This window comes from Mesocricetus auratus, unplaced genomic scaffold (genome assembly GCF_017639785.1).
Source record: "Mesocricetus auratus isolate SY011 unplaced genomic scaffold, BCM_Maur_2.0 Super-Scaffold_100014, whole genome shotgun sequence".
Classification (NCBI taxonomy): domain Eukaryota; kingdom Metazoa; phylum Chordata; class Mammalia; order Rodentia; family Cricetidae; genus Mesocricetus; species Mesocricetus auratus.
Window position 1 is genome coordinate 11,194,831 of NW_024429197.1, and position 20,341 is coordinate 11,215,171.

At 49.1% G+C, this 20,341-nt stretch overlaps 1 protein-coding gene across 1 annotated transcript in view; it reads left to right on the plus strand.

Annotated features, from left to right (window-relative positions):
- The first annotated feature begins 13,443 nt into the window (after positions 1 to 13,443).
- The window catches only part of Oprd1 (opioid receptor delta 1), a 33,064-nt gene continuing 26,166 nt past the window's right edge, over positions 13,444 to 20,341 (plus strand). Inside the window, exon 1 of the mRNA XM_005079535.4 lies at positions 13,444 to 13,801. Within this exon, the coding sequence (XP_005079592.1) occupies positions 13,578 to 13,801 (224 nt within the window). The 5' untranslated portion in view covers positions 13,444 to 13,577. The remainder of the gene's footprint in view (positions 13,802 to 20,341) is intronic.

Genomic DNA, 20,341 nt, shown 5'->3' on the forward strand with positions numbered 1-20,341 from the left:
GTTGGGTCTTAAGAATGTGACAAGATCTGCCTTCCTCACTTCACTGCTGCTCAGGGGGGATTCCCACTGTCTCCTCAGGAAGGAGAGATATTTGGAGGGAGGAAGGGGGAACAAGAGGATAAGGGGGAGAAATAGGACATTTTTCTTACACTTGTAAGGCTGTAGATTGAAAATAGAACACAAATAGGAGCAGGGGGTGCAGATCGGTTGGTTGAGTTACCCAACATTCACCGGTAGAGACTTGTCCATCATGACTGATAGAGACTTACCCAGCATGTACAAAGCCCTGGGCTAGATATCCAGTTCCATACAAACTAGGCTATTATTTTATTTTATTTTCATTTTTTTGGTTTTTACGAGACAGGGTTTCTCTGTAGTGGAGGCTGTCGGTCCAGCCTGGCCTCGAACTCACAGAGATCCGCCTGCCTCTGCCTCCCGAGTGCTGAGATTAAAGGCATGTGCCACCACTGCCTGGCTCTATTTTATTTTTTTTAAGACAGGATTTCTCTGTGTAACAGCCCTGACTGTCCCAGAACTTACTCTGTAGACCAGTCTGGCCTCAAACACAATAAAAATATTTTTTGTAAAAATATTTTAAAAAAGAACTTGCATGCATTTCCAAGGGGCTCAAGTTGGCATAGCGGCCTCCAGCGGACACATTCTAACTCACCGTAGCTCAGTCAGTCCATCAGCCTGTCCACTGTTCTGCTATGTAGCTCCAGTGGCCACACAGTCTGGATTCAGTGGAGACCAGAATTCATCTGTTTCTCCATTTGCAGAAAAAAAATGCTTCAACAGGAAGAACAAGAGTTACAAACATTGCCCAACGTTGGTGGTGCACACCTTTAATTCCAGCACTTGGGAAACAGAGGCAGGCAGATCTCTGTGAGTTTGAGACCAGCCTGGTCTACAGAGAAAGTTCCAGGACAGCCTCCAAAACAATACAGAGAAACCCTGTCTTGAAAAACAAAAACAAAAACAAAACAAAACAACAAAAAAGAGTTATAAACATCACTAGGATAGAAAGCAAGGTAGGACCAGGTTGCCTCATGGGAATGCTAGCAATTTAAAACTGGTCATAACTGTTCCAGAAAATTCTTAGGTCCTTGTTCCCAGGACTGCTGTGCCTTGTTCTCCTCCTTCCCTCTCTTTGGGGTCAGCCCCACCCAGCTCATGCTATTTCTAACCAGAGCACTTTCTGGAGTTGGTGCCCTGGGTTGGCACTCTCTTTTTTCCTGAGTTCTGTCAGAAAGTTGTCTGGAACCCAGCCAATGCATCCCTGAAGAAACTGTGATTGACTGTGAACACAGGCCCTGGCTGGTGATCTGGTAAAGTTTGTATTGCCAGGGCTGAACTTGAGTACAACCCCTGGGACTCACAAGGTGGAAGGAGGGGACTGACTTCCAGAAGATGTCCTCTGACCTCCACCTGTGTGCCATGGCCTGCCTGGGGTTAGGGGATGCATGCACACATCTCTATCCTCCTCTATAATAAATGGATTGAAAAAATTTAAGTCCTAGGTCCTTCCAGCTCATTAGACACCTCTTTCTCATATTTATTTGGTTTTTGCTTGTTTGTGCCAGTGCTAGGGATGGAACCTATAGCTTCAGGATGCTAATTGACGACTCTACCACTCAGTTCCCTGCACACTTTTTCTTTATGTAGACTAGACTGGACTCAATTCTTGCTATAGAGGCAAGGATGACCTTAAACTCATGACCCTCCTTGCCTCCACCTCCCAAGTTTTGGAATTATAGGAGTGTGCCACCAGACCCAGTTTATTTGGTGCTGGGGGCTGAACCCCGGGCCTCATGCGTGCTAGGTGAGTGTTCTACCAACTGAGCCCCATCTGCTGTCCCCCTCTACCCCTTTGCTTTGAACAAAAGTGGGCTCATCCCATGCAGACAACCAGAGCTCATATTCTTTCTCTCTATTTTAAGAACGAGGAAACTGAAGTCAAGCCTTAGGCTTTCTTTCAAGGCCTCTCTGCTCAGTTCCTCCCCCCGGCTTCAGGTCAGTGAGAGGTTTACCCCTCAACACGCTTGCAGTCATGCGTCACTAGCCTGTTCAATCTTGCCCACATTTGTCCTGCTTGATGCCCTGTCTTGGAAATAGAGTGCATAGTAAGTTCTATCAGACATGGCTTCCCAGAGAAATAGAACTTCCAAGGGGCCTGGAAAGATGGCTCAAGAGCACTTGCTGGTCTTGCAGAAGACCCCAGTTCACTTTCCAGTACCCACATGACAGCCCACAGCCACCTGTGACTCCATTATTAGGGGATCTAACTCCCTCTTCTGGCTTTCATGCACTCTTGCACACATATGGTACACACAAACCCATGCAGGCACACATACATACACATAAATCTTTTTTAAAAAATTGACCCACCTAAAGCCATAGAGAAACCCTATCTTGAAAAACCAAAAAAAAAAAAAAAATTGACTCACAAGGTCATAGAGTCTGCCAAAACCCAAATCTGTGAGGTAGACCAGTAGGCTGGAGACCTGGAGAGAAGAGCTGATATAGTTGAGTCCAGAGGCTGTCTGTCTGTCTGTCGGTTTGAGCCAGATTTCTTTTACTCTTGGCAGCTTTCACATAACTGATGGGGCCCACGGCATTGTGCTTTACCCAGAAGCCTCTGATGTGGGTCAGACCCATCTTGCACCACCGCCCCTACAGTGCAGAGGCGCTGGTCTATGGAAAGAATGTGGTGGGGTGGGACTGGGGGTGCGCAGGTGAATAGCCGAGAATCTGCCCCTTGGATAGTCTTCTCATTCTTCTTGGTTCCGGGTTTGATCCGTGCTGGGGATAAACATCCCTGCTCCCTTACAATAAACACATCCCCTTTGTCTGTTTAAATTAGCTGGACGGATTTCTGGGTTGCGTAACCGGAGTCCCAGTTGACAATAGCCATAAATAACTGGAATCCAGGAAGTGTGTGCCTTCCCAGAGGCGGCTGCATGGGGCGGGGGCGGGGGGGTAACAGCTGTGGCATAGGGATCAATTTCCTGCTCACTTGGCTCTTCCCCAGGCAAACCTTCCCACAACTGTTTAACTCAATCCATGATCGGCCTCTGTCTCCAAAGTCCAGCAATTTTCTCAATGGGTCTCCTAATCCGACTGCCGCCAGGCTACACAGACTCACGTATGGCTCACTGCGCTGCTCCCCATGGTGTCCAATATACTTTCTATAGAAGTGCTAGGGCCAGTTCCTCTATGCATATGAAGAGCGCGGCACATCTGTGGGTAGTAAAAGACCCTCTCACACTGTAGAGTGTGGCACCCCAGAAAGCATTGTCAAATTCATTATCTTTTGGGCATCTAATTCTTCAGAATTTGGATTCCAGTAATCATAATATTGGATATTTTCTCTTGTCCATATTTTCTGTGCTGGGTGAAGAGGGTGGGGCTCAGAGAAAGTAATTTGCTCAATGCCTCTGACACTCTGCTTCTTGATGCCTGGGCCAGCCTGGGATCTATCCTGACTCTTACAAGAGGGCAGGCTGTGGGTGACATGCTTTGTCAGTCTGGCCAAGTCGGGCAGTTTCAGCTCCCTGGAGTCGCTGCGGTTGCCATGGCACCTTCCTGGAATCCTCTCCGTGTAAACCTGGGGGCGAGCTGTTTGGAAGCAAACAGGGAAAACAGAAAAATTCTCCCACTGATGCTGGCTGCCAGCATCGCACCAGCATCGCACAGCCTCTTCTCAGAACCCCTCCCAAGGCCTTGTAGGTGGGTCTCAGGGGCTGGGGTCCAAATGCTGTCATTCTCCAAGTGAGGAAACAGACCCAGGGTACTCAACATTTCACCAAATGGTTTATACCTTAGCCAAGAGGGTCTATGGAACTAGTGATCTGGGATCTAATCCGGCCCTTGTAGGAATCACATGACATGGGGCCAAGCCCCATGGAAACTCTCAGTTCAACAATCATACGCATATAAGGACTGCACACGCGCGCGCGCGTGCGCGCGCGCACACACACACACACACACACACACACGAACATTCTTGTGTTTATTGAGAACTTTTCACTCTTGTTTGGTGCTGCAGAGCAAAAAGCAGTTTGAAGCTTCTGGGTCCAGGATCCCTCCTCCCTGAGTGGGGACCATGCCCTTCGCAGACTGCCTGCTGCTTTGGTAAGGATGGCGGCCATTGTCTGCGGTCACCCCACCCTGTGTGAGGCAAAATGCTATTGGACCCAGGGGACTTGCCTTCTGTATTCTAATTCCCCATGAACCTTGTCCCTCTAACACTCTGGATCTCGGCCTCTTTTTCTGTAGGTCGAAGGAATGTGGCACTGGATGGTGCCTGAGTTTGCTTCCGCTGCAGCCATTCTATGTGTCTGATGGCAAGATTCGAATCCCAGGGTCCCTAGTACTGTGGTTATTGTGGCACACCACCCTGGCTCACTGCCAGACTGGCCCTTTGCAGGGACTGGGAGAGACCGACCAAAGGCAGGAAGTCAACTTGGGTGTCATCTAGCTCTCCAGTGTTTGCTTCAGGCCTAGGGCCGTGCGCATGCTCGCATGCTCCGTTGGGAGGGGCTGAGGAAGAAGCATAGAGCGTCTTGGGACGGTCTGGCTGACAAGGTCAGCAGCCCGCACTTTCTGTGTCCTTGTGCGTTAGAGCGTGGATGTCGGAGGTTGGCCACATCTACGCTCCAGAAGAAAAAGGAAAGAAAGAGGAGAGTGGCTCGCCCTTAGGATTCCAGCAGGGATGTCAGGAATCTCCAAATGTGGCCGAGAGGGTCGGGAAGCCAACGGAGATCAACAAAGGACCTGGAAAGAGAGAGAACTGATTTCTGTAGAAGAAAAGACGAGAGCTTGGCCGAAAAGCCAGAGCCAGATGGAGGCTTTTCAAAGCATGTTTACCTTCGCACTCAGACTGTTTGCCTGCGGCCCCGGGAGGCTGTTAGGGACACCGTTTCAATGGAGTAATCTAGAGAACGCTCTTCGCTCCACACACGGCAGCCTGGTTGCTGGGCTCAAGCTCAGGACTCCTTATCTTCTGCACACACCTCCACCCCTAGAGGCCCCATGAGTCACAGGGCTAGTAGGTCTGAGACCCATGCTCTACTCCCAGTCTGTCCCTTTCTTGCAAGCCCTGTCACCTCTACACCAAACAAATGAGCCAACAACGGGAAGCTTGCTCCCTGTAGAGGCACTGGCTACCAAGCATACCGATCAGAGCCACAGGAGGGACGGAGGAACCGCCTCTTGCAAGGCTTCTCACCTCCACACTGTACTGTGCCACCGGCTCACGAGCACATAGGTCCCCTCCTTCTCCAGGGTTCTATAAGCAGGAGGGACGGCTGGAGGAAACAGATAGGCAGAGTGGCCTGGGAGGCGCTCTCTGTCCCGGGGATTTGCTTGCTATCATGCTGAGTTCCATCGATCTGACTTTCTGAGTCTTCACTCGTGCTGGGGTGACTTTCAGTGATGTGTCTGCTTCTGAGTTGTTCATGCTCCCTTCAGTAACCCTTCACCCATATACCAATAACCCCAAGAAACACACTGGTTCCCCCAAAGGACATTGATGACAGCTACTTTGGTCTGCTGTCGGTTGCATATCTGAGGTCAGTAAATGGTTGTCATGGCGTCCTCTTGAAAAGTATCACACATTAAAGGTAGAAAGAGGTGAAACTGTCGTGCATTGGTGGTGCACGCCTTTAATCTCTGTGAGTTCTAGACCAGCCTGGTCTACCGAGCAAGTTCCAGGACAGGCTCCAAAACAATATAGAGAAACCCTGTTTCAAAAAACAAACAAACCAGCCCCCCCCAAAAAAATAGAAAGAAAGAGGTGAAACTGGGAATTGGAGAGATGGCTCAGAGGTTAAGAGCACTGGCTGCAGTCCTGAGTTCAATTCCCAGCAACCACATGGTGGCTCACAACCATCTGTAATGAGATCTGGTGCCCTCTTCTGGTCTGCATGCATACATGCAGGCATAACTATACATATTAAATAAATAAATCTTTTTTTTTTTGGCTTTTACAAGACAGGGTTTCTCTGTATTGTTTTTGAGGCTGTCGGTCCAGCCTGGCCTCGAACTCATAGAGATCTGCCTGCCTCTGCCTCCTGAGTGCTGACATTAAAGGTATGTGCTACCACTGCCCGGCTAAATAAATAAATCTTAAAAAAAAAAAGAATTAATCTCAGGGCTGAAGAAATGGCTTGCAGTGCCTGTGCCACAAGCAACTCCAAGGTATCAGGAAAAGAAAGACCAGATGTCCAGCTGTTTGTATTAAGAAGAAGCATGTGCTGCCTTTATTGTCAGGAGAATGTGTGTGTGTGTGTGTGTGTCTTTATTTTGCAAGTGCTAAGAGATCTCTCTATTTTGCAAATGTTAAGAGGTCTCTCTCTTGTAGGAGGGAGCAGTCTTATATATAGTCTTACAACACAGTAGAAAAACCTCAGGTGGAAGAGAGCATGTTTTCCTCGTGCTAGATGTTGATGTCAGTGGGGCAATGCGGGAACAGTAAGCCAGGACTAGAAAACAGGATGCACCTATGGCTATCAGCTGACAAACAACTCAGAGACCCTGTGAGCTAGGCCCCAACAATGGCTCAATGGTTAAGAGCACTGGCTATTCTCCCAGAGGACCTGGGTTCAATTCCCAGCACCCACATAGTGAGTCGACCACAACTGTCTGTAGCTCAAGTTCCAGGGGACCTGATGGCCTCTTCTGACCTCCTTTAGGTACTAGGCATACACGTGGTACACAGAAATACATACAGGTGAAACACCCATAAACATAAAATAATAGCAATTTAAAGAAAAATAATTAGTCTCAGGGGTGGAAAGTGTGACTTGGTAGTAGGCTGAGGGCCCTGGATTCAATCCCCAGCACAGCCAGAAAGGAGGAATGAGTCTCAGTTTTGTTTGTAGTGTAATATTTTCACTAATTCCTTGAGAATTTCATACATGCATGCCATGAGCTTGGTCATATTCACACACCCCCCCCCCGAATTTCAAATCCTACCATCAGCAACTGGATAGTGGTTGCCAATCCTAATTCTTTCTCTCAACTGTTGGATGCCCTCAGGATCTTATCCAGGTTCTGAAGATGTCTGTCTTTCTGGCTGTAAGATGAAATAAAGAACCCTGACCTCAGTGTCAGGGATGGCATCGAGAGAAGTTGCAGCCGCTAATCTGCAAGTGCTCTGTAGAGCCAAACGTACTTTGCAAATGAAATTGGTTATTGTTTTACAGTTATCTTTGCACTCCTCTTCCCTCCCAGGGCTCGCAGATGGAGCCGGACTGAAAGGCAGCCCAGGGGAGCTGCCAAGAGGCAACCCAGCTGCTGTATTTTCCATCAGGCAGATCGTCTCTCTGGCAGGTGGGAGCCACATTCCCACGTACTAAATTGCTAATAGCTTCCCTAGGGAGTCTCCTTTCTGCTCTGACTTTTCCTGTGATTTCTGTTGCTCCTCTGTGGCTGATGCCTTCTGATGTCCCGGGATGGCCCCAGATTTCCCATCCAGTTTTTGCTCCTGAAGTCAGAGATAGGGTTAAACTCCAAGCCCAGACCAAATTCTCTAGTTAGATATGGAGGGCTTGGTCTGCTCGGTACTGTATGTAGCAAAGGTGGAGATGGAGACAGGTGTGGCATTCACGCCTACATTCCCAGCACTTAGGAGACTGAGGCAGGGGTATTATGAGTTCGAGGCCAGCCTGGGTCACATAGCAAGATATTCTCTCATCCTAACCCCCACCCCGAAAACAGTAGAGATAGACTCAAGAATTTCCTGATTTGCAAGGGAGTGATTCCCCTATGTATTGGGAAAAGGGAGTGGGCAAATGGCAAGTCTGGGGAACTTTCCAGACTCTGTTTTGGGAGGCAGGAGACTAAGTGTTGGGTCACACACACCTAGCACCTCTGCCAAGAGCTGAGCAGAGGTTCCAAATCCAAAGTGCTTAGAGTCACTCAAGATAACCTGGAGGTAAGAAGAGGGGATCCACTCTTTTTTTTTTCTTTCTTTTTCTTCTTTTGATACAAGGGACTGAACTCAAGGTCTCACGCTTGCCAGGCAGGTGTTATGTCACTGGATATATCCATGACTCAGGAGTAATATCTATGTAAAAGCTGGCTTGGGCAGGAAGGAGACATAACCTTTGCCTAATGGAGCAATAGCAGTAGATGGTCATGCCTACAGGACTGCTTGAGGACCAAGTGACACAATCTACAATGTACTTGGCCAATGCAAGTTCTCCATAAACAGGAGCCAGGAGGATTGTATGAGTTTGTGACTACTGGAAGGAGCCCTGTGACTTCTTCAGGGAACAATGTCTGAGAATAACATGAATGGCTCTCTTTGGACCCTGGAGACCCTGACCCACTTGGCAAGGACCTGTGGCAGTTCACTGCATAATGCTGGGCATGACCCCAGGAACATATGTGCTACCTGCTCTCCTTGCTTTCAGTAAGCTAGCCATACTGCTGGCCTGAATGAGTCTCAGTAGGTCATGAAGTTTAATATTACATATTTGCATAACTGTTCTGGGAAGAATGATTTTAACCACAAGAGCTTTAAAGAAATGCTATTAAATAGATGAGATCAGGAGTTAATGGGAACATTCAAGGAACAGAGAATGAAGCAGAATCATAGAAACCCACAGTTCCATCGGCCATTGGTGACACACACCTTTAGTCCCAGCACTGGGGGGGGGCAGAGGCAGGCAGATCTCTGTGAGTTCTAGACCAGCCTGGCCTACCGAGCAAGTTCCAGGACAGGCTCCAAAACAATACAGAGAAACCCCGTCTTGAAAAACAAAAACAAAACAAAAGAAACCCACAGTTCCCTAATTTCTAATAGCTGTTCGATACCCTAAAAAGTTAAGAGAGATGGACATAAGGACAAGAGACAAGCAGTGCTAATTATTAAGAGTAAGCTTCCATGTTATGTTGCCTATAGGATAAATGGGAAAACCTGGTATACCCCCAGAGGAGATAGAGTAGCACAAAATGTAGAATGGATTAATCCAGCTTTGGCTGCCATGAGAACCCAGACTCTATCAGATGTAAATGTTAACCACAAGGGACAAAACTGTCTCTCATCCGGCATGATGCTGTAACTGCATATGCTGCCAGTAAGTGTGCCTAGTTGGACAAGTTCCTTTGTAGCTTGCAGGACTGCTTATGCTTCTAACGGTAGAGATATAGAGCAAAAGGGTAATGGCTACTGGTGGGGGAGTTGGGAGGAGGAAGGGAAAAGAGGCAAGGAACAAACTGATAATTATTTTAATCATTTTTAGAGACTTGGGAAGTAAAAACTGGTTGTAAAACTATTCATGCAAACCACAGAAACTGTGTAAATAATGATGGCTCAAGCTCTCCGGGGCCACTTGTTTGAACGACAATAGATAGTTACAATTCCTTCACTCTGCCGACTTCACACATCCATCCCAGGTCATCAAACCTGTTGGGAGAAAGGCCTCCACCAGACTACAAACATGAGACTTCTCTTTATTTTTACTTTATTATTATTTTCCATCTTTCTTTCTTTTACTTTTTTTTTCAAGACAGGGTTTCTCTTTATTGTTTTGGAACCTGCCCTGGAACTCGCTCTGTAGACCAAACTGGCTTCAAACTCACAGAGATCTGCCTGCCTCTGCCTCCTGAGTCCTGGGATTAAAGGCATGTGCCACCAATGCCGGCTATAATTTTCTTTTACACTTAAAATTATGTGTATATGTGTCTGTGAACATGAGTGCAGGTGCCCGAGGAGGCCAGAAGAGGGCATCAGATCACTTGCAACTGCATTACACGTGGCCACCTGATGTGGCTGCTAGAAACTAAAGCGGTACATGCTCTTAAGTGCTTACCCATCTCTCCAGCCCTCATTCATCTGATTTTGTCTGCTCTTTTCCAATGTCCTTTTGGGGTCTTCCTCTCTCGCAAGTACTTTATCCACTGAGCTGTCTCCCCAAATTCAACTTCACTTTGTTTTGTTTTTGTTTTTCAAGACAAAGTTTCTCTGTTTAGCAGTTCTGGCTATCCAAAAACTCACAGAGATCTGCGTGCCTCTGCCTCCTGAGGATTAAAGGTGTGTGCCACCACCTCCCAGTCACTTTATAAATTTTATGTGTATGAGTCCTGGAACTCAATTTGTTGACCAAGTTGGCCTTGGACTCACAGAGATTCAACTGCCTCTGCCTCCTGAGTGCTGGGACTAAAGGTGTGAGCCACCACCGGCTGGCGACAACTTTACATAGTTAAAGTAATATTCTGCTACATGAACAAGGTAACACATCTTTACATAGTTAAAGTAAACAACAAACCACCACAGGTTGCATAGCCATTTCATCTTTCAAATATCCCCTTGACTGCCAGGCATCGTGGCTCACATCTGTAATTCCAGCACTTGGGAGGCACAGTCAGGAGGATTACCACTGGTTTGAAGCTAACATAGTCTACATTGTGAGTCCCTGGGCTGTACAGTGGGGCCCTATCTTAAAAAAAAAAAAAGGTGGACAGTGATAGTGCACACCTTTAATTCTAGCACTTGGGAGGCAGAGGCAGGTGGATCTCTATGAGTTTGAGGCCAGCCTGGTCAACAAGTTCCAGAATAGCCAAGACTGTTACACAGAGAAACAGGTCTCGAAAAGCAAAACAAAACAAAAAAATGTCTTCTTGGAGGGCATGCGTGGACAGGCTCATGAAACTCACAAGAAATAAAAATTTAGGCAGCCCAGCAAACTTATGACAGATGCTGAACTTCTTGGCTCAGGGCAAATAAACAGCAAAGAGTTGCTGGGGAGTGGAGACTTTTCAGTGTTGTAGATGCCTGAGAGTTGTGCCAGGGATTTCCCTTAAGTTGTCATCCATGAGTGGGTGGGGCTTTTCTTTGTAATGAAACTGCCCTAGGTTTTCCTACCCCAGTAAGCAATCCTGCACCCAAACTCTTGTAAGCAGCTAAAGCAAATAACCAAACTAGACTTGGATAGATCTTTTCTTTGGTCTGTCCTTGTCCTCTCTATCTAACTAGAAATAGAGTTCCCAGGCATGCAACAGTTTGTTAGAGAGAATGCTCTGGAATGGCTGGGAATCTTAAGGAAAAGGATAGCTCAGGATCTTGGTTGGAGAATGAGTGTGGGAAGAAAGAGTCAGTTAAATGGCCCCCACTCCCTCATTTGCTCTTCTAACCGCACAAGTGGTCCTTAAGGTGGTCTTGTTTTTAAGACAGGGTCTCACTAGGCAGCCCTAGCTGTCCAGAAACTGGCTGTGTAGACCTGGCTAGCCTTGAATTCATAGAGATCCGCCTGCCTCTGCCTCCTGAGTGCTGGGATTAAAGGTGTTCACCACCACACTGGGAGATCTTTTTTTGTTTGTTGAATTTTGCAGTAGGAATGTATGTGAATCATGTGCATGCAATGTCCATCGAGGCCAGAAGAGGGGAGGGTCAGAACCCCTAGAACACAGGCTGGAGAGATGGCTCAGAGGTTAAGAGCACCAGCTGCTGTTCCAAAGGACCTGAGTTCAATTCTCAGCAACCACATGGTGGCTCACAGCCATCTATAATGGGATCTGGTGCCCTCTTCTGGCACTCAGGCAATATGCAGTACAGAACACTGTATACATAATAAATAAATAAATCTTAAAAACCAAACCAAAACCCTAGAACTACAGTACAGACTGTTGAGAGTCAACATGTAGATGCTGGGAACTGAACTCCAGTCCTCTGCAGGAACCGCAAGTGTTCTTAACCGTTGAGTCACCTCTCCAGGCCTTCTTAGGTTGCTTATCTTAGGGTTTTGATTGCTGTGATTAAACACCAGGACCAAAAGCAATTAGGGGAGGGAAGGGTTTGCTTGGCTTACACTTCCACATCATAGCCCATCCTCTAAGGACTGTCAGGCAGGAACCTGGAGGCAGGAACTGAAGCAGAAGCCACGGAGGAACACTGCTTACTGGCTTTACAACTCAACCTGCTTTCTAATACAACTCAGGAGCAGCTGCTCAGGGACTGCATTGCCACCCCCACACGGATCAGTAATAAAGAAAATGTCTCACAGATTTGTCTACAGGCAAATCTTATTAAGATTCCCTCTTCCCGGATGTATTTAGTTAAATCGAGGGCAACAAACACCCTGAGTGCAACGGACTTTCAGATCCTGTCCACCACGGAGAACCATTCTCTCTTACACTCACCACCTGCTGTGGTCCCTGGCTGTCTTCAGTCCTTTTGACTGTAGGGCCTTCCGTATATGTTTCCTTTTTCTTTTCTTTTTTTTTGGGGGGGGGTTTGAGACTGGATTTCTCTGTGGCTTTGGAGGCCGTCCTGGAACTCACTCTGTAGACCAGGTTGACCTCGAACTCACAGAGATCCACCTGCTTTTGCTTCCCAAGTGCTGAGATTAAAGGTGTGAGCCCCAGCTATGTTTCCTTTTTCTAGAACGCTCTTCCTGATTCCTTCCCTAAATTAGTCTTTCTCACTCCTAAGTTCACACCTCACCTCAGCTGTCATTTCCTATCCTGACCCCTCCCCCCCTTTCTTCGGTGAGGTTTAGAACTGATGTACCGCTCTCCCTCTGAGCTGTGAGCCCTTGGGAGCCGGGCCTTCATCTGATCGTGGACAGCCCTGTGCCTGCCTCTTACTTAGGCACAGGATCTGTGGAGCTGATGAATGGGTGTAGAAAAGCATGGGTGCTAATGGGTGTTGGTGGATCTCTTAAGCTCCCACTTACAGCCGAAGCAACCAGCTGACTCAGAGCACAGATCCAAGACAGCAAAGTTGTGCTTCTAGTAACACACACCCAACTGTCCTTCCTGATAGTTGTGACCTTTTCAGCTTGATGTGGTGAGATGCCAAGCACCCTGATAGCGTTACCTCTGCCATCTCCTGTACAAGGCCTTACAGACTCAGGTGGGTCCTTCATTTCCTCCCCCTGGGGTTGCAGCTGATTTTATCACCAAATCTAATTAGGATCTTTTGTGGGAAACGGACGGATTTGTTTTTCCTCTTGGTCAGGAATCACTTGATTGTTTTGGGAGAAGACATGGAGAGGAGTAGAGCGCACAGAACATCCAGTCGCAGGAAAGAAATCTGAGTCCTTTACTCCGTTGTCTTCATCTCCCCCAAACCCTATAGAGGCGGCAGGGAGATTTTTTTTTTTTTTATCTTGCAGAAACAGAATGAACTTGAGAGCGCTTAAGCGACTTGCTCAAGGTTACTCCCTTCGTCCGTGCAGAGGCGGGAGGTGGGATTCGCATCCAGGTTCTTCTGACTCCAAAGTGGCACCGGGGTGGGGCCGGAGGCCAGGCCAGAATAGGGGCGCCTGGAGCTGGCGGAGCCCAGTGAGGGAGCACGCGGGAGGCCTCTCCGGCCCTGCCCCCGAGCCGGTGGTGCAGCGCCCGCCCCCGATCGCGGGCTCAGACTGGCGGCCGCCTCCGAGCCACGTGGTGCACGCGGCGGCTCGGGGCTCCCGGGGCTTGGGCGAGCGCAGCGGGAGGCCGGCTGGGCGGAGGAGGCGGGAGCGAGCGCTGCAGCCTGCGACGTCGGGGCCGTGGCCTCTGCTGTCCGTGCGCCACTCTGGGTCCCTGCGCCCAGGGCGCACGGTGGAGACGGACGCGGCGGCGCCATGGAGCCACTGCCCTCTGCCCGCGCGGAGCTGCAGTCCCCGCTCGCCAACGTCTCGGACGCCTTCCCCAGCGCCTTGCCCAGTGCGAGCGCCAACGCGTCGGGGCCGCCGGGCGCCCGGAGTGCCTCATCCCTCGCCCTAGCCATCGCCATCACCGCGCTCTACTCGGCTGTGTGCGCAGTGGGGCTGCTGGGCAATGTGCTCGTCATGTTTGGCATCGTCCGGTGAGTCGGCTGAGGGCGCCGCGGGGTTTGATACCAGGGTCATTGTGGACCTGGATCCCAACCCCAACTCTCAACCTCGACTCTCCCAGCTCCGGCATGTCCCGCACAGAGGCCAAGTCCTGTGTGTGTGTGTGTGTGTGTGTGTGTGTGTGTGTGTGTGTGTGTGTGTGTGTGTGTGGTGTATGCTTGCACTAGCCTAACTACATTACAATTAATCATCCTTGACATTCCTTTGCTTCTGCATCAGGGAAGTGGGGTGGTTTGGCAATACTTTGTCACACACAGTTTGTGACCCAGCAATTTGACAGGAGGAGTGTGTGTGTTTGGTCCTCTGAAACCTTACAGCGATGGGCTGAGGTGTTCTATACCATGCCTTGTGTCTTTGGAGCATACAGCAGGGACAGGCTCCATGCTGCAGGGACACTCCACAAGTCACATTTGGTTGTCATCTTTTGTGGTTGCTGTGGCAGTGTGGGCTTGTCCCAAACCATCAATTTGTGATTCTGTACGAGACCATATTTGCATTGTTTCTTGTCAAACCTCTACAGCTCCTGTGAGGGAGACATCCAGGATGACTTTGTGCACCTGCCTTTGACCGTGTGTTCTCTAACAGAGAGCCCCATGGTTCCTGTGGACTGACCATAGATTCTCTTCCCTTCCCCAGTGGCCATGTGGTCAGGAACTCTGTCTGTGATTCAGGGTAGGCTATCCTCCTTGAGGTCTAGGCTACAGAGTGAGTTCAAGGCCAATTTGAGAATATAGCAAGACAGGAGTGGTGGGATACAGAGAGGGAGGGGGAGGGGCAGGGGGAGGGAGAGGGAGGAGAACAAGGGCTTAAGAGACACAGGATGTAGCTCAGTTGATAGAGCTTGTGTAACAGTCATGAAACCCTGGGTTCAATCCCTGACACACCATAAACTGGGCGTGGTGGTCCATGGCTGTAATACCAGCCCCAGGGGCGTGGAAGCAGAAAGCTCAGAAGCCAGAAGTCAGTCATCTTTGGTTGCATAGATAACTGGAAGCCAGTCAAGGATAACGGGCTTGAGATAGAGTTAAATGGGAGAGTACTTGCCTACCAACGTGCAACACTGAGTACTACCTAAGATAACAAGCGAAATGTCTCTAACTCACTGTACCTGGGGGCACAGTGACGTCAGTAAAGCATTTCTTTTTCTCTCACACTGAGGTATGGGTTTATAGCAGGCTTCACAGTATGCAAATGAAAGGTTTGGGTTGTCCCCTCTGCCTTCTGCCAAGGTTCCCCAGGGCTGCTGGGAAGAGTTCTCAACCACACTTTTGAGACTTGGGAGCACTAAGCCCTGTGTTGTTTAGAGAGATTCAGTATGTGCCCCTTGTTCCCCCTTTTGCTCAGATTAGGGGTTCAGATCTACTCCCAGTCAGGAGACACCCCAGAAAGACCAGGCAGTGTGGAGGTAAAGGTCATGGCTGTGGTGTGGTGTTCAGTTTCTACCATCTTCAACGTGTCCGACTGATGTTGCCGTGGCCAGACAGCTCAACTTTCCTGAGCCTCGCTTACCTCATTTGAAGAAGCCTGGTGATTACAATCGGCTGTTGGGATGGAGTAATACAGGGCATGTCCTAATAGCAGGCACCTGGAGCACACCTGGCCTTCAGTGTGTGTTGGGGGCTGGCATTAGCCAGCACATCAGCAGTTCTGCAGGTGGGCAGCTGCTGGGCCTTAGTTTCCGTGTTGGGCCCTGTCTCCTGCCCTGCAAACATGCACATTTAGTCAGTCAACAATTAATATTGCTGTTGTTACTTATTGCTGCACCTGTCCAGTGTCAGGTTTTTTTTTTTTTTTTTTTTGACACAGCCTTGGCTGGTCTGAAACTCTCTGGAGAACAAGGCTGGCCTTGCAGTCATCTCGTAGAGATCCACCTGCCTTGGCCTCCCGAGTGCTGGAATTAAAGGTGTTCACCACCACACCTGGCCATCGGAGCGTTTGATGCCCAGGCTCTGAGCCCAAGCCTCAGGTGGCCTCTAGTTCTTAACATCCGTACTCCAGGATCCCAAGGTTAGATGCTACCTCAGGAGCAAATGCAGCTTCCCAGGGCTGTGAGATTCAGGGCAGGGATTTTATTTAACCAGAGGAGGTGATGCCTGGACTGAGTGGTGAAGGAGGAGCTGCAGGTGGGGGTGGGGCAGAGGAGCAGCGAGAGATCCGGTAGGGGGCAGGGAGTTTCATCTGGGGTCTGGGTGGTCAGAAGGTAGAGGGGTTGCAGGACAAGGGCATAAAAAGCCTTGACAGTGGTGTCCTTCTCTCCGGGGTTGTTGGAAGCATCCATCTGCTATGTTCTGAGCTTCGTTAGAGCCTGGTGGCCAGTGAAGAGTCTATCAACTTAGCCTCTGCCTTCCAGAATGCCCAAGAAGGTGCAGATGCTGGAGGGTTCCATAGACCCCAGGCAACAGAAGGAATTGGTCTGGGGGTGGGAAGATAGGGGAGGAGTGAGAAGTTGAGGAGAGTCTTGGAGACAGGCCAGGGTGGCTGTGTTAGGAACAGATCGTGTGCTGGGGCTCTGACTGCTAGTCTGGATGTGGGATTGGAGCTTGGACAGGTTCTTGGCTCCATGCTATGGCCAGGCATGCTGGGAAGTCGGGGTGTCTGGGGAGGGGGACATCTGTGAAGAATGGTGGTCAAGAGAATAGATCTGGTAATGGGGTAGACTAGGTGGACAGAGAGTGAGTGTGGGGGAATCAGAGGCTGGTGCCAGGCGATGGGAGGAACCCTGTGACCCTGGACAGGTAACCAAAACCCCTGCCTCCAGCCTCCAGGGCATCTCTGCAACTCAAGCCTGCTAGACCTGACCAGGAGGGTACAAACTGGACCAATGACTTGGGCGAAACCAAACAGGGAGAGGGCAGAGTGAGCAGCAGCCAGGGCCTCCTGGCCTTGCCCACAATCTGCCATTTCCCAGGCCTTAGGATCATTCCCTGGGGAGTGTGTGTGACTCACAGACACAGTGGAGTGAGTGGGAGGAGTCGCCAAGGACACCAAAGTCTCTCCTGAGCCTTCTCCTGGGCTCCCGGGATTCTCCAACCCGCACCACAATTCTGCAGTGGGGCTTTCTATTCTCATTCATAGCCGAGGACATGGGGCTCTTATAGCCTCGGCTGGTCCCAACTTGCTGTGTAGTTGAGGATGAACTAGAATGTCCCATCTTCCTGTCTCTACCCTACCAAGTGCTGTGGTTACAGACAAGCATGCCCAGCATGGACTCAGGTCTTTCTGAGCCCCCAAACCATCTTTAACCACTTTGCCTGTGCTAACTTGAGATGCATGGAGAGTGGAGGTCAGGGTTGAGTAAATCTCCAAGGCCTCAGTGGGTGATACCAGAAGCTGCAAGCCCAAATATCAGGGCCGGCTGACATTTCCTAAGAGGGTGAGCTTAAACATTAGTCTCTCTGTGCCTCAGTGTTCTGCTCTGTGGAATGGGAGGATGGTAGATCCTCGAAGGATGAATGTGAGATCACGGGGAATGAGCCAGCACCAGGTGTTTAGTAAGGGTCTCAGAAGCAATTTCCATAAGTCTGGCTGTGAGGGGGAGGGGTAAGGTTCACCTCTCGTTCACCCAGTTGACGTTTATTAGGCACCGGAGGAGCTCTGGACGGATGCTACAGGGCAACTTTATCAGGTCAATATTAGAAGCTTTCTTTTATAATAAAGATAACTAGATAGTTACATTAGGACCTAAGGAGATGTTCCGGCAGAGGTTGATATTACCCATAATCCTACTGCAGAGAAAAGCTTAGTCATTTATATGTATTTCTTTCTCATCTCTGCTTTTGTATACACACACATACAGAGAGACATGGACACAAAGACACATACATAAACATAAGCTTGTCTTTGTGAAATTAAAGATACATAGCGAAATCAGGATCCAGGTATGTGGATTTTTTTATTTTATTTATTTATTTATTTTACGAGACAGGGTTTCTCTGTATTGTTTTGGAGGCTGTCGGTCCAGCCCGGCCTGGAACTCACAGAGGTCCACCTGCCTCTGCCTCCCGAGTGCTGGGATTAAAGGCGTGTGCCACCAACGCCTGGCTTCTTTTGTGTTTTTTTTTTTTTTTTTTTTTTTTGGTTTTTTGAGACAGGGTTTCTCTGTTTTGGAGGCTGTTGGTCCAGCCTGGCCTCGAACTCACAGAGATCCGCCTGCCTCTGCCTCCCAAGTGCTGGGATTAAAGGCGTGCGCCACCAACGCCCGGCTTCTTTTGTTTTTTAAAATTAGATAATGTTTATCTAATTTTACGTGTGAGTGCTTTGCTTACATGTTTGTATGTGCACCACATCCATGCCTGGTGTCTATGGAGGCCAGGAGAGGGGATCACATCCTTTGAAACTGCAGTTACAGATGGTGAGAACCACCCAGTGGATGCTGGGAATCGAGCCTGGGACCCGCAGGAACAAGTGCTCTTAAATGCTGAGTCATCTGCCAGCAGAGAGGGGGCGGGTGGGCTCTTCTTGTTAATTTTTTTTTTTGCAGTTTCTGTTGTGTGTATGTATGTGTGCACGTATATGTGTGTGTGTGCACGAGGAGGCCAGAAGAGGGCACCAGATCCCCCTGGAGCTGGAGTTACAGGCAGTTGTGAGCTGCCTGATGTGGGTAGGATGTGGGAATTGAACTTGGGTCCTCTGGAAGAGCAGCCAGGGCTCTTAACCAGGGAACCATCTCTCTAGCCCCATACCAGTTTTTTAAAGCCATCTCTCCCATCGCCATGGCAATCTAGATGGCATGCCTATGAATGTTTTGAATAAGCGTGGTTGCACACCCCTCCCAGTGTTTCTGCACACACACACACACACACACACACCCTCACACCCTCTGCCCTATCAGAGGCCTTTAAGGATGAACTGCTGTCCTGTAAGAAACTTCCTGTCACTGAAGGGATAAAGCAAACACTGGAAAGTCACTGGGTCCAAGTGTGGTGTCAGAGATTCTGATAGATGGAGAAAGATAAGACAAGCAAAAATTCAGGCCTCCCCCACCCCAGCTGGGATTGCAAGAATGAGTCTCCACCAGCTGTGGTCCAAGGGCTCATCCCATGCTCACACACTCCCCTGCCAGATGTCTGGACTTTGAGAGTCAGGGGCAAAGCCTGATTTCATTAAACTCAGGATCCTGGGACTTTGAAATCAAATTGGCTACCCAGAATATCTTCACAGCACAGGAAGAAGGGTAATCGCAGGGTAGAACAGAAAGCCTGGCTTAAATTAGCAAGTTACCAACATGCAGGCTGTTGCGCCCCATTTCCAGTTGGGGGCTGTGGGGCGGGGCGGGGTGGGGTGGCTGCCTGTGTTCTACTGATTTATAGCTTCCAGCACAGCTGCAGAAATCAGCGGCTTTGTCTCAGGCCTGGAAGGGTGTGCGAAGAAGCAGCTTGTCCCCCACAGCCTTCCCAGAGTCTGTGATGAGTGAAAAGAAAGAACTTCAGCTTCAAAGTCCTAGGGGGTCAGAAGGCCTACTCAGGAACCGCTGGTGGCTCAGTAGTTAAGAACCCTTGCTGAGCTGGGCAGTAGTGGTGCTGCCTTTAATCAGGAGGCTGAGGCAGGTAGGTCTCTGAGTTTGAGGCAGCCTGATCTGCCTGGAGAGAGCTCCAGGACAGCCAGGGCTACAGAGAAACCCTGTGTAGGTTTCCTCCTACAACCCTGTCTCAAACAAACAAAACAAAAAAATTAAAACCAAACAAACAAAAAACCAAATGAACAGAAAACCCTGGCTAAGCAGCCAGAGGACATGGATTTGGTTCTTAGCACCCAACTTGGCAGCTCACAGCTCCCTATAGCTCTAGCCACAGGGAATGTGTCATGTTTTCCTGGCCTCTGCAGGCACCTATACACACGTATGAGCACACACACACAGATACATACACACCAATAATTTCTTACATTTTCTAAAAGATATTATTATTTTTATTTGTGTGTCTGCACCACTCACATGGCTGGTGCATCAGGCCACAGAAGAGCATCAGACCTTCTGAAACTACAGTCACAGATGATTGTGAGCCACCGTGTGGGTGCTGGGAACCAAACCCAAGCCCTCTGGAAAAGCAGCCAGTGCCGTCTCTCCAGCCCCACACCCCTTCTTAAAAATCTTAAAAATAACAGGAACCTCAGCTGAATTCATTCACCCTTTTGCTCCAGTATTTGGGAGACAGAGGCAGGCAGATCTCTATGAGTTCCAGTTCCAGGTCAGCCAGGACTGCATAGTGAGGCCCTGTACCACAACAGAACCCAAAACAACCCCAAACAGGGTATGTCTCCTTCCTCTGCAGAAGCAACACTGTCATCAACTACAAAGCTTTGAAACATGAAGGACTGTGGTGGGACATTTACTTTATTAATTTAAGAAGTTAAGAATTATGTTTATTTAGAGGTTGGTGAGATGACTCAGTGATTAGGAGTGCCTACTCTCTAGTAGAGGACTCAGGTTCCCAGCACCCACATGGGAATTGGCAACTTCCTGTTAGTTCAATTCCAAGGGATCTGGCTCCCTCTTCAGGCCTCCATGAGCTCCT